At 46.6% G+C, this 14,362-nt stretch overlaps 1 protein-coding gene across 1 annotated transcript in view; it reads left to right on the forward strand.

The window, feature by feature from the left end:
* The window catches only part of LOC310857041 (copine-8-like), a gene marked incomplete at both ends in the record, with an annotated part of 115,656 nt that overhangs the window by 89,344 nt on the left and 11,950 nt on the right, over positions 1–14,362 (forward strand). The window contains 4 exons of the mRNA XM_083762637.1: positions 508–569; positions 1,796–1,842; positions 3,647–3,828; positions 7,356–7,483. Of these exons, the coding sequence (XP_083618763.1) occupies positions 508–569; positions 1,796–1,842; positions 3,647–3,828; positions 7,356–7,483 (419 nt within the window). The remainder of the gene's footprint in view (positions 1–507; positions 570–1,795; positions 1,843–3,646; positions 3,829–7,355; positions 7,484–14,362) is intronic.

Genomic DNA, 14,362 nt, shown 5'->3' on the forward strand with positions numbered 1-14,362 from the left:
TGTGGCGTGCAAGCAGAGAGAGGGAGAGAGAGAGGCATCCTGTGTCGGTCTCGCTCGCACTTGTATCACGGCATCCTGCATGTGCGTGAAATGTCAACCGTTTAGTGTGAAAGCCACACAGATATATATAACAGGACAGGATTCTAAATCCAACCAAGCAGGTGACATTTCAGATGCAAAATAATATATACTGTAATAGATTGCAATTTAGCAGCCCAATAATACCATTGCAGATTAGGGCATTTACATGTACCGGTAATTCAGGGCAGTAATTCATTTCAAGGACCCAGCCAGCTTTCTATGCATTAGGCCACAAACCTCCATAACTCCGTACATCATGACGTAAATTCTCCATTGATTGTCAATGGGAATTTAATGTTTGTTTAAGACAAAAATCTACACTAATAGCTGAATATAGGAGGGGCTGGCGCCCCTAAAAAAAGGAAGACACATACACTGCAGTGCATGTCAATGCATGACAATAATACATATCAATGTGTCTCACAGGTCACACTTCTGTCCTGCTTAGTGGATACAGAGCTTTCCTTTCTAGACTACATCAAAGGCGGGTAAGTTAGTTCAGCATGAGCTGTATGTCTGTCTGTTCTTCTCTGGTACAGTGCAAATTTAATTAGATTTCATTGACCTTTACTTGAATCCATTAATTTTATTTAAATTTTATCAAGCACTTTATCACATTTTCGATATGAACTTTCACGATAGCATGCAGCAACCCCACCGGTGCTACAGTATCTACTCATGTACAGTTATGTGTTCCCTTCCATCAGTGGTAACTAAGTACATTTACTCAAGTACTACTCAAGTAGTATTTTGAGGTACTTTACTTGAGTATAAGACTTTTACTTTTACTCTACTACAATTATTTGAAAACTCGAGTTTCTTTGGAGATTTTAATTTTGAATAGAAAACATACATATACCACTTCAAACCTACAATATACATTTAGGCCATTTGATAATTGCAGATCTACAAGCTCACAATGTGTCGCGATATGTTGCCACGTTGTGAGCAGAGTAGATCTGTTACGTATGTTCTAAACTAAAGATTTTGTACACATTTGAACTTGTGTACTTTTACCTGAGTACATTTTCAATCCGGGGCATTCCACTCATTTTCAACATTTACTATGTCATCTTACCTTAGAGCTGGAAATAATAAATAAAAAGTCCCACCATTCTGTGTTTGTTTGAAAAAAAAAAAGTTTAACAAAAATAATTAACATGGTGAATCACATCTTGATGACATCATCCAGATGTGATTCACCATGTTAATGATTTTTTCAGACCTCCAGTTGTAGGAAACCCAGGGGTCCTGGGAAGCAGTACTGTACTCAGTACTGTACTGTAACATCGTTGAAGTAGGACTCAAAATGTCCCTGTGGGACCCATCTAAAAGACCACCATATCATGTTTACATCATGTCTACTGTAGCTCTGATATTGATACAGAGGATTATCATGTTTACATCATGTCTACTGTAGCTCTGATATTGGCAGGATGTCAGCTGACATTAACCCTGCAGTTTAATTGTCATGCCACCGCCCGCTGTGTGCACTGTAATTTATCTTGATTGATAATTCCATGCATGTCTCTCTCTCTCTCTCTCTCTCTCTCTCTCTGTCGCTCTTTCTCTCTCACACACACACACACACACACATGCATGCACACACGCACGCACGCATGTGCACACCGAAACACACACACACACACACACACACACACACACACACACACACACACTCCCCACTGCTTTTGTGCTTGATTTTGTCTTGCAGGACTCAGATTAATTTCACAGTGGCAATTGATTTCACAGCATCAAATGGTGAGTGACTTGAGCAGCAATTTCTGCCCTTGTGTCTGACATTATGTTTAGAGTGAATTACACCAGCGCAGAAGCTTTCGTGATTTAATTACAAGAATGTCCTTGATGAGCAATCTATATATGTTTCTCATCAATCTCAATTTTGTCTGATTGTTGAATGTTTTTGTTATCATAAAGTCAGTAACACAATTTATGTACAGCTGTTGTCTTTCGTTGCCTATACGCTTGTGAGAACATTAATGTAATGCCTCACTTATTATGTCTCTTATTATGTTTGTTCTGCAGTTGATTCACATTCATTTGCCTAAAGACATTCGCCGTGGACTATTAACATACTGTATATACTCAGCACACTGCATTCTATGTAGGTGTATACACTGTTATGAAAGACCCATACGCTGATGTGGCAATCGGTGACCTATGAATACGGTTTCGACGGAAGCAACAGATGTACCTATTTGAAATAGTCTCGCACACACACAGGGCCCTCCTGCGGGCCCTGTCGCTTAAGCTCCAGTAAATTCCATTGTTAATCCGGCCTAGCTGTCACCCAGGCGGATATGTTGATTTGACCCCCCATTCCAAAGTGCCAGCGCTCGCCCAGCAGTCTGCCGTCAGGATGCGTGCACGAGACCAAGTCGCTTCTCGCCCTCAGGGCGTCTTACTGATTGTATATCTAAGTCCCTGAGGGAGAAAAATGTAGCAGAGCCGAACGCCAAGATAGTCCCATCATTGTTGGTAATCGGGCCTATGACTGTTATGTCGTCTGCGAACTCAATGGCCAGGCTGGAGCTGTGCGTGGCCATGCTTCTGGGGGATCAGAAGAACACAGCCCTGGGTCCTGTGTTATAGGTCAGTGGAGCTGGGCTGTTGGAGCCTGTCCTCACCACCTGGCACTGACCAGACAGACAGTCACATGGCGCTGCACAGGCTGCACTCGACTATAGGTTCCTGAGCTTGGTGGTAATTGTTCATTTGGAACCCCATTAACTACATGGGCAAGAGCTACTCTTACAGGCGTATGCGTATTTACGCCAAATTATTTTGGGGGGGTCGCCAGATTATTTAGTTTTTTGCAACTGAATGGCTGGGGACTATGGGGTTGAATGCTGAGCTGTAATACTCACACACAGGAGTTCCTCTGCTCAATGCAGGTGGGTGAGGCAATTTTTGTAGTTTGCAGTTATAGTACAGCTTCTGAGAGAACTGTCACCATTCGAGATGAGTAATGACTGTAATCTTCTATCATTTCTGTGAAATATCTCTGTGAGGCCGGAGGCTAGCCGTCATCTATAAGTGTTTGCCCTCAGCTGATCTTGTAAACCAGTGGTTTTCAACTTATTTCATATCAAGGCCCCTCATTTATTCAGCATTTGAGCCACGGACCACCATTTGATGACATTTAGTCACACAATTCCATGCTGTATTGATGTGGTATACCATTATGAGAACAGGCAAACGTTGATCAAAATAAAAATTCTTCTACACTCTCTAATTGTGTAGACTTCTTGTAAATTAACTAATGCAGATGTTTTGCAACAATTTTACTCTTGAGAGTGTATAAATGATATTTTTTTACTCTCAAGAGTTAAAGATCTATAAGGTACATTTTGTTTACAAGCTCTCCATCATTTAGCTGGGGACCACCTGGAACCACCTCAAGGACCACTGGTGGTCCCCGGACCACTGGTTGAGAACCACTGTTGTAAACCGCTGGACTGATTTGATCAGTGCCACATGTTCTTCTTCAGCAAAAAAAAAATATATATAATATAAAATAAATAATATATTGTCCCCATGACAGGCAACCCATCACAACCCACGTCACTGCATTACATGAGCCCGTACCAGCTGAATGCGTATGCCATGGCTCTGAGGGCCGTGGGCGAGATAATCCAGGACTATGACAGCGACAAGATGTTCCCAGCTCTGGGCTTTGGTGCCAAACTACCGCCTGACGGACGCGTGTCACATGAGTTCGCCTTGGTGAGGAGATGCCTGTTTTTTGTTGTTGTTCTCTGTGTCGTCCATCCTATCTATCTATGAATCGATATATCGATCTATCTGTCCACTGTCTCACTGGACTGAGCAGATACGAGACATTCAAAATTCTTTATATATTTTATATATCGCCTTTATCCAAGGCGCTTTACATAGATTGTGCATTACATTCACCCATTCACTCACACATTCATACATTCAACGATGGCAGAGGAAACCATGCAAGGCACATCGGGAGCAATTAGGGGTTCAGAGTCTTGCTCAAGGACACTTCGACACTAACTCTGGGGGAGCTCGGGTTCGAACTGGGAGCCTTGCGGTTGCCATCCGGCCACTCTACCCCTGAGCCACTGCCGCCACTTATAACAGCGCCCCGCTTCTGTGGCCAACAAAGTGCCTCTCGGCCTCTCGCCTACAACAACTGCGGACTAGACCTAAATACATAACTCTACTGCATATATTCAGTAAGCCATGTGAGATACCACAGAGCGAGCTAAAGCGAGCGAGTTTCCACGTCGAGCATTGTAAAGTTCGCTTGAGCCGACCGTTGGAGTTGCGACCTGATAAAGGACAGAATAGTAAATCATGTTCTGGCGAGAGAGCGTTTGCCTCGACAGCCACTCAAAGTGGCTACTGGCCAATGACAGTGATCCTTCCCAACCCGGATGGGTTTTTGGAGCACGCAGCAGAGCAGCAGTGTTGTTGATTTACATTTGATTTATTTACATATTTATAAATTTAGTCTTACTTACATAACATCTTATGATATTTAGTCGACTACAACTAGACTAACACTAAAACATTCCAGGTGACTAACATGTGACTAAAACTAAATGAAAACTATTCAAGAGTATATGACTAAAACAAAATAATTGCTGTCAAAATCAACACTGCGCAGCAGATACCCTTCTCCTTCCCCTTGCTACTATTTATCAACTACGTATTCTGCCACCCACTTCCCCTGGCTAGTTATCCATCCATCCGTATGCCAGCATCCATCCACCACGGTTGGATGTTCAGTATCTTCCATACATCCAACCAGTTCTGTTATACTGTCGGAGAATCCTTTTATTTCCTTGATTGGCCTAATCATCAGTCCATCCATCATTTATGGCTCAATCCAACTGGCCATCTTCATACACTAATGACTCATACATTATGCAAACCTGGCTAGTCCAGCTGCCCAGTTCCACATATCTACTGAAGGTCAGAGCCTTGTTTTATATTGTTTTAGTAGGTAGGTAGGTCTGTGTGTCTGTGCGTGCGTGCGCCTGGATGCGTGTGTGTGTGTGTGTGTGTGTGTGTGTGTGTGTGTGTGTGTGTGTGTGTGTGTGTGTGTGTGTGTGTGTGTGACAGTTTTCTGAAAAACCTGTCAGTGGTTCTCAAACTATTTCATGACAAGGACCCCCAGAATTATATGTAATTGGCCACCGACCCCCATCTGAAAATATGTTGTTCCAGGGACCTCCCAGAAGCCAAGATTTGAGTCAAAAACGTTATATATTCAAAGAGTTGCGCCACATTTTCACGATAAAAGAAAATAGCAGTTATACAACTCGTAGCACGGCACTCGGTGCCGCGCTATGAGCTTGTAGATCTGATATTTTTCAATAGCTAAAGTATAACATAATTCTTGAAACACCAAAAAGGGTTCCCGCCCAAAACCATGTTGTCTTGTTGCTGTCGTGTCCCATCCACCCACAGCCCTGTCCCCCAGCTCCATACCTCTCCCTGTGTCCAGATGTTATGCCGTAGGCACTGGCTGTAAGCGCTCCAGCTGCTCTGCATCGGGTAACAGCCTCCCCAGAGGGTCCTCCAAAGAGACAAGCTGCATATGCACTAAGCTAAGCATTAAGCTTTTAACGGAGTCAGCTCCCACAGTGTAAAGGCCATCTAATCTACAGTACAGTTGCAGCCACGCAGCACTAGAGTGAGGAGTGTGTGCGAAAGAATGTGTGCTACTGTACTTGAGGAAGAGAGGGCACAGTCTGCTGTGAAAGGTTTCTGAAAACAGGCCGTGTGTGCGCGCGTGTGTCTGTATTTGTCTGAGCGTCCGTCTGTGTGTGTGTGCGTGCGTGCATGTGTGTAGCTGAGCCGTTCTCCTTGGAACGCATGCACATACATACACACATACATAAACAAACACACACACACACACACACACACACACAGACTCACTTGGAGCCATTTGAGACGATGTCTTCTTGAGTCCTTTGTGGGGTAATTATAATGGATAAAAGCATCTGGGAGCCTCAAATGAGATGTTTGTGTCCACGCTGTGTTAGCTTCTGTCTTGAAAGTATAGCTCAGGCAGACAAGCACTCATCTTGATAAGAAGAAGCATTCCCCGGACTGCATGAATAGAAATGTGTGTGTAAAAGTCAAAGAATGGACATGTTATGTTACAGCTGAAGGCAATAGCAGTAATTGTGGGTGTGTTAAGTTTCATTTAGGTGTTAGGTGCCAGGCTGCCAGCATGAAGTTAACTGTGCAGCAGCTGTCTGTGCTGGCATACAGTAACACCTGAATCAAACAGATCCACAATCAATATTGTTACCTTAAGCTGTTGAAGCTGTTCACAATCAAAATGTCAAAATGTCTGCATTGGTGAATAAGATTCACCAATTCACCCTTTGTCAAGTCCCGCCTGTGGTTCTGCCCCTCTTCGCACCCATTGGTTGCTGTTTCATGGTTGGACATGTCTCTCCATCCACTACCAAAGGTGTTTTTCAGTTGCTTCGTATTGATATTCTGTGCATTCAATTCTTATTTTAAACTTGGTGTCAGGAAAAAAAGGAACATCACAGGTGCAGCATGGTGACTGCATGGGCATATCATGTTTGTTTTTATTTTTGTCCAAAAATGATGTTTTAGCTAATTCAACATAAACAAGGCAGAATCAGGGCGGAACAAGGCAGAAAGAGCCTGCTGGTTAGTCAGTCAGGGACCAATCAGAAGGCTGACAAATGGTGAATTCAATAGCCTGAAATCTCAACCTACAGACCCTTTAATGCCCTTTTGGCATTAAAATGCCTATAGCTACTGGGGATTTCTGGTGATGCTTCTATGCTCACATATTCTGGTATTCTGGAGTTCTCTTTTTGTACTAATAATATTTAATGTTTGTGTGTATTTCCTTACTTTTGTATTGAGGCATGTTTGCACTGTTATTAAGTTGTGTATTGTAATATGAGATATTTGATTACTGAAAAGAAAAATAAGCTATAGGTCGCATCCGCCATCGCCGTGATTGGCTGAGACACAGCTCCTGTTTTACTAGGATACGGAAATGAAATACTCTCAATATACCATTTCAGCTCATCTTTAAAAACAACAAAATAGTAAATGAATTGTGTTTCATTTCAGTGAAAAGATCTGTCTGGGTATTTAGTTATGTACACTGATTTCCCTTTTTTCTTTTGTTTTACCTAATGCCTGGCCAAATTAACTTTTCCAGCGCAGTATAGTGCAAATGCTCGCATGGTGAACATTGGTTGTGCTCTTCATTTTAGAATGGGAATCCCCAGAACCCGTACTGCAGTGGGATCGAGGGGGTGATGGAGGCTTATTACCAGAGTCTGAAGTCTGTACGTCTCTATGGACCCACGCACTTCTCTCCTGTCATCAACCATGTAGCCAGGTAGATATCACTTCTCTCCTGTCATCAACCATGTAGCCAGGTAGATATCACTTCTCTCCTGTCATCAACCATGTAGCCAGGTAGATATCACTTCTCTCCTGTCATCAACCATGTAGCCAGGTAGATATCACTTCTCTCCTGTCATCAACCATGTAGCCAGGTAGATATCACTTCTCTCCTGTCATCAACCATGTAGCCAGGTAGATATCACTTCTCTCCTGTCATCGACCATGTAGCCAGGTAGATATCACTTCTCTCCTGTCATCAACCATGTAGCCAGGTAGATATCACTTCTCTCCTGTCATCGACCATGTAGCCAGGTAGATATCACTTCTCTCCTGTCATCAACCATGTAGCCAGGTAGATATCACTTCTCTCCTGTCATCAACCATGTAGCCAGGTAGATATCACTTCTCTCCTGTCATCAACCATGTAGCCAGGTAGATATCACTTCTCTCCTGTCATCAACCATGTAGCCAGGTAGATATCACTTCTCTCCTGTCATCAACCATGTAGCCAGGTAGATATCACTTCTCTCCTGTCATCGACCATGTAGCCAGGTAGATATCACTTCTCTCCTGTCATCGACCATGTATCCAGGTAGATATGCCATAAAACTGACATGAGACTAAACATGCACACTTAACCCATTAAAACCGAAAAGCATCTATAGATTTTAGCATGTATATTTTATACAGTATATTACAGTATTTATAATGGCTGAGAGGCATGGTGAGGTTACCTTGTATTTTATAATGTCTAAGAGGCGTGGTGAGGTTGTGTGTGTGTGTGTGTGTGTGTGTGTGTGTGTGTGTGTGTGTGTGTGTGTGTTAGGCTGCGCAACAGAGACACGCACCACTCAAAAGCTCCCTATAGGAGTGGTACGTTGCACCACTCAAAAATGTGTTAAACAACACTACACAGAGGTGTAATAAATTCACAGTAGAAAAACACCAGACCAATCCCACCCGTAACACTCTAGCAGATCAATAGGGTCTCATTAGATAGCACCCAGCCATGTGACCGAGCTATACGCCGACCCCCACGAGCCCACAGGCAATGAGACGGAGATTGAAATAAATGTGCTAATAGCTCTGCAGCCCCCGAGGAGGAATCGATACAAACTCTGGTCCGTGTGGACTCACACAGTAGACTACAATCACCACCACCCCCCTTGGGGGGAGGGCGATCATTGATGTCTTTGTGTATGACCCAAAGTCTGCCACGCTGATTGATGTGCTCGCCTTGAGGTGCTGCTGCCTGATCCGAGAGTAGGGAAAAAAATAGGACGAAGTTCCCACGCTCGGTGAAAGAAATAGCAACACACAAAACAACAGTTAAATGTCACACCTTCCTCCCACTGTTATTTGCAGAGAAATGAAAAAGACGACTCGTTGAGTGTGAGATTAGAAGAAATTCACAGCAGTGCCTCAGCATTATGAGAAAAAGTTAGACCCTGGATATGATTAGAGTGATACATTTCTGTCTCCCAGACAGACACTGTGATTGCAATCTCAGTGGAATGATGACCTGCCAACATCAGTAGTCTCAGTCTGTACACCCTTTTATACGTTATGTAATGTTGCTAAAGCGTGGATAGTTCGTGTATATTACAGTATTGTACACTTCTACAGGGTAACTCTGCTATATTGTCACATCACAGGTGTGTGCCCAGTGGTTTTGACATTTATCATCTCAGGCCCAAAACTAAATAATAATTTGTTGTTGTTGGATAAGATTTTGTTCACAATTCCATGCTGAATTGATGTTGATACCATTAAGAGAGATAACAATTATTTTACATTCTCTAATTGTGTGTAGACTTCTTGTAAATTAAGTAATGCAGTCGATGCAGAATAATGTAAATCTTGATAGCGTCAAATTAAACCAAATCGACACATACGGGTCCATTTGGTTTCATTTTATGCTGAGTTAAAGATCTATATGGGTCCATTTGGTTACCAACTCTCCATCATTTAGTCCTCAAGGACCACTGGTTGAAAACCAATGTCATAGAAGTAAGAAACGGAAGAAGAAAGGGGAGCAAAAGGGGGGAAAGGAAATCAAACAAGAAACAACTACATATTTACATGGTGTAATGTCAGTGTATGACGACCACATAATCCACATAACTTTCTTATGACCACCGTGCTCCGATTTATGGCGCGTTACCAGCTTAAATCAACATTGTATTGTAATCAACAGGTCCGACGGGGTCACACCATAGAGCAATAATAAAAGGATAGAGACCGAACCGGAGCGTTATCAGGGTGACACTGATGTCACCCTGATGAAGGTGCTTGTCCTTCATCAGGGTGACACTGATGTCACCCTGATGAAAGTGCTTGTCCTTCATCAGACACTGATGAAGGCTGGATAGCTGAAACGTCTGCCCTGTGATGTGGAGAATGAATCCTGCGTAAATGCATTCTTGGTGTGTTCACGTATGGAACATAGCGTTCACGTATGGAGCATAGCGTGTGTTCACGACTCACGTATGGCCCATAGTGCAGCTCAAATGCTGCAATACCCCTTTCGGCCACCATGTCTTTTTTTGCTTCAATGCTTCCTCTCGTGACGTCTCTATTATTTTTAACTCTATGGTACCTATCTACGCATAATCCACATAACAGACTGACATTGGTGTAATGTACGTAGGTACGTAGGTCCACGAGGAAAAGAAAAGTCACATGTCTGTATTATCCACAGAGGTCCAAGGAAGAGCTAAAAAAAGTTAAGTCCAGCCCACACTGCCTGTCATCAGGCTACGGAACAAGGCTTATATCTCGTTCAGCAGTCTGACGGCAGCCGGGTGAAAACTGCTCCAGAATCCAGTGGTGCTGCTCTTGATACTACAGTAGGGGCCCTTGCCCAGCCGTGGTCGTTGTAGGTATAGGCGCTGAACCGCTTGAGACTTGGGAGGTGCTTGTCCTTGATGATGACTACACATCAGTTTTTGTACAGTCCCTGGAGTCCGGGGAGCTTGCCTAGCTGCCATGATGTGCTCTACTGATGCCATAACGCATGCTGTCAGAACGCCTTTAACTGAGCTATTGTAGTACAGCCTGAAGATGTGTCCTACTCCAAACTTGTTTAGGTGGCGGAGCCAGTACAGTCGCTTTTAGGCCTTTTTTGTCACGTGTGTGGTGTGCGTGTCTCCCATTTGAGCTCCTCCTCGATGAGGAGGGCCGCATGATCTATCCGCTGCCTCCTGCCACGATCAGCTCCTTGCTCTTGTCGACGTGAGGCAGGTATAGCGTGGAGCAGATGTGTTCCCTCACCAGCATCTCAAAGCTGACTATCGGTGTGAGAGCGGCAGGTCTCCAGTCGTTCAGGCATGTCACTTTGGCCTTTTTGGGGGATGGGCACAATGCTAGACATTTTATTTTACTTACTAAATTGATTAACATCTTCTTTCAGGCAGTGCGTATTTGTTTTTACTTGATTTATAATTTTATTTTCCCTATTTTATAACATAATTTCGTTTTTCCTCATAAATGCTGCGTTCCATAAAATCTTAACAACAAGCACTTTCTGACACCCCTTATCACACTTCAAATCCTTTCTGTCTTTCTCACTTGCTTGACTGCCACCCACGCTGTCCAAAATAGCTCCATTATTGTACACTAATTTCTTTAGTGTTATTATTTAAGCACATTATAGTAGCTCGGGCCGTAATGCTTCAGTTGCTCACAGAAAATGACCTGCCACTAGGACACAGGACAGAGACAGTGGGGGGCTGTAGCATGCCACTAGGACACAGGACAGAGACAAGTGGGGGCCATGTAGCATGCCACTAGGACACAGGACAGAGACAAGTGGGGGCCATGTAGCATGCCACTAGGACACAGGACAGAGACAGTGGGGGGCTGTAGCATGCCACTAGGACACAGGACAGAGACAGTGGGGGCTGTAGCATGCCACTAGGACATAGGACAGAGACAGTGGGGGCTGTAGCATGCCACTAGGACACAGGACAGAGACAGTGGGGGGCTGTAGCATGCCACTAGGACACAGGACAGAGACAGTGGGGGCTGTAGCATGCCACTAGGACACAGGACAGAGACAGTGGTGACTGTAGCATGCCACTAGGACACAGGACAGAGACAGTGGGGGCTGTAGCATGCCACTAGGACACAGGACAGAGACAGTGGGGGGCTGTAGCATGCCACTAGGACATAGGACAGAGACAGTGGGGGCTGTAGCATGCCACTAGGACACAGGACAGAGACAGTGGGGGGCTGTAGCATGCCACTAGGACACAGGACAGAGACAGTGGGGGGCTGTAGCATGCCACTAGGACATAGGACAGAGACAGTGGGGGGCTGTAGCATGCCACTAGGACACAGGACAGAGACAGTGGGGGGCTGTAGCATGCCACTAGGACACAGGACAGAGACAGTGGGGGGCTGTAGCATGCCACTAGGACATAGGACAGAGACAGTGGGGGCTGTAGCATGCCACTAGGACACAGGACAGAGACAGTGGGGGCCATGTAGCATGCCACTAGGACACAGGACAGAGACAGTGGGGGCTGTAGCATGCCACTAGGACACAGGACAGAGACAGTGGGGGCTGTAGCATGCCACTAGGACACAGGACAGAGACAGTGGGGGCTGTAGCATGCCACTAGGACACAGGACAGAGACAGTGGGGGCTGTAGCATGCCACTAGGACACAGGACAGAGACAGTGGGGGCTGTAGCATGCCACTAGGACACAGGACAGAGACAGTGGGGGCTGTAGCATGCCACTTGGACACAGGACAGAGACAGTGGGGGCTGTAGCATGCCACTAGGACACAGGACAGAGACAAGTGGGGGCCATGTAGCATGCCACTAGGACACAGGACAGAGACAGTGGGGGCTGTAGCATGCCACTAGGACACAGGACAGAGACAGTGGGGGCTGTAGCATGCCACTAGGACACAGGACAGAGACAGTGGGGGCTGCAGCATGCCACTAGGACACAGGACAGAGACAAGTGGGGGCCATGTAGCATGCCACTAGGACACAGGACAGAGACAAGTGGGGGCCATGTAGCATGCCACTAGGACACAGGACAGAGACAGTGGGGGGCTGTAGCATGCCACTAGGACACAGGACAGAGACAGTGGGGGCTGTAGCATGCCACTTGGACACAGGACAGAGACAGTGGGGGCTGTAGCATGCCACTAGGACACAGGACAGAGACAAGTGGGGGCCATGTAGCATGCCACTAGGACACAGGACAGAGACAAGTGGGGGCCATGTAGCATGCCACTAGGACACAGGACAGAGACAGTGGGGGGCTGTAGCATGCCACTAGGACACAGGACAGAGACAGTGGGGGCTGTAGCATGCCACTAGGACATAGGACAGAGACAGTGGGGGCTGTAGCATGCCACTAGGACACAGGACAGAGACAGTGGGGGGCTGTAGCATGCCACTAGGACATAGGACAGAGACAGTGGGGGCTGTAGCATGCCACTAGGACACAGGACAGAGACAGTGGGGGGCTGTAGCATGCCACTAGGACATAGGACAGAGACAGTGGGGGCTGTAGCATGCCACTAGGACACAGGACAGAGACAGTGGGGGGCTGTAGCATGCCACTAGGACATAGGACAGAGACAGTGGGGGCTGTAGCATGCCACTAGGACACAGGACAGAGACAGTGGGGGGCTGTAGCATGCCACTAGGACACAGGACAGAGACAGTGGGGGGCTGTAGCATGCCACTAGGACATAGGACAGAGACAGTGGGGGCTGTAGCATGCCACTAGGACACAGGACAGAGACAGTGGGGGCCATGTAGCATGCCACTAGGACACAGGACAGAGACAGTGGGGGCTGTAGCATGCCACTAGGACACAGGACAGAGACAGTGGGGGCTGTAGCATGCCACTAGGACACAGGACAGAGACAGTGGGGGCTGTAGCATGCCACTAGGACACAGGACAGAGACAGTGGGGGCTGTAGCATGCCACTAGGACACAGGACAGAGACAGTGGGGGCTGTAGCATGCCACTAGGACACAGGACAGAGACAGTGGGGGCTGTAGCATGCCACTAGGACACAGGACAGAGACAGTGGGGGGCTGTAGCATGCCACTAGGACACAGGACAGAGACAGTGGGGGGCTGTAGCATGCCACTAGGACATAGGACAGAGACAGTGGGGGCTGTAGCATGCCACTAGGACACAGGACAGAGACAGTGGGGGCCATGTAGCATGCCACTAGGACACAGGACAGAGACAGTGGGGGCTGTAGCATGCCACTAGGACACAGGACAGAGACAGTGGGGGCTGTAGCATGCCACTAGGACACAGGACAGAGACAGTGGGGGCTGTAGCATGCCACTAGGACACAGGACAGAGACAGTGGGGGCTGTAGCATGCCACTAGGACACAGGACAGAGACAGTGGGGGGCTGTAGCATGCCACTAGGACACAGGACAGAGACAGTGGGGGGCTGTAGCATGCCACTAGGACACAGGACAGAGACAAGTGGGGGCCATGTAGCATGCCACTAGGACACAGGACAGAGACAGTGGGGGCTGTAGCATGCCACTAGGACACAGGACAGAGACAGTGGGGGCTGTAGCATGCCACTAGGACACAGGACAGAGACAGTGGGGGCTGCAGCATGCCACTAGGACACAGGACAGAGACAAGTGGGGGCCATGTAGCATGCCACTAGGACACAGGACAGAGACAAGTGGGGGCCATGTAGCATGCCACTAGGACACAGGACAGAGACAGTGGGGGGCTGTAGCATGCCACTAGGACACAGGACAGAGACAGTGGGGGCTGTAGCATGCCACTTGGACACAGGACAGAGACAGTGGGGGCTGTAGCATGCCACTAGGACACAGGACAGAGACAAGTGGGGGCCATGTAG

This window comes from Protomyctophum parallelum (assembly GCF_964188405.1).
Source record: "Protomyctophum parallelum genome assembly, chromosome: 4".
NCBI classification, from domain to species: Eukaryota; Metazoa; Chordata; class Actinopteri; order Myctophiformes; family Myctophidae; genus Protomyctophum; species Protomyctophum parallelum.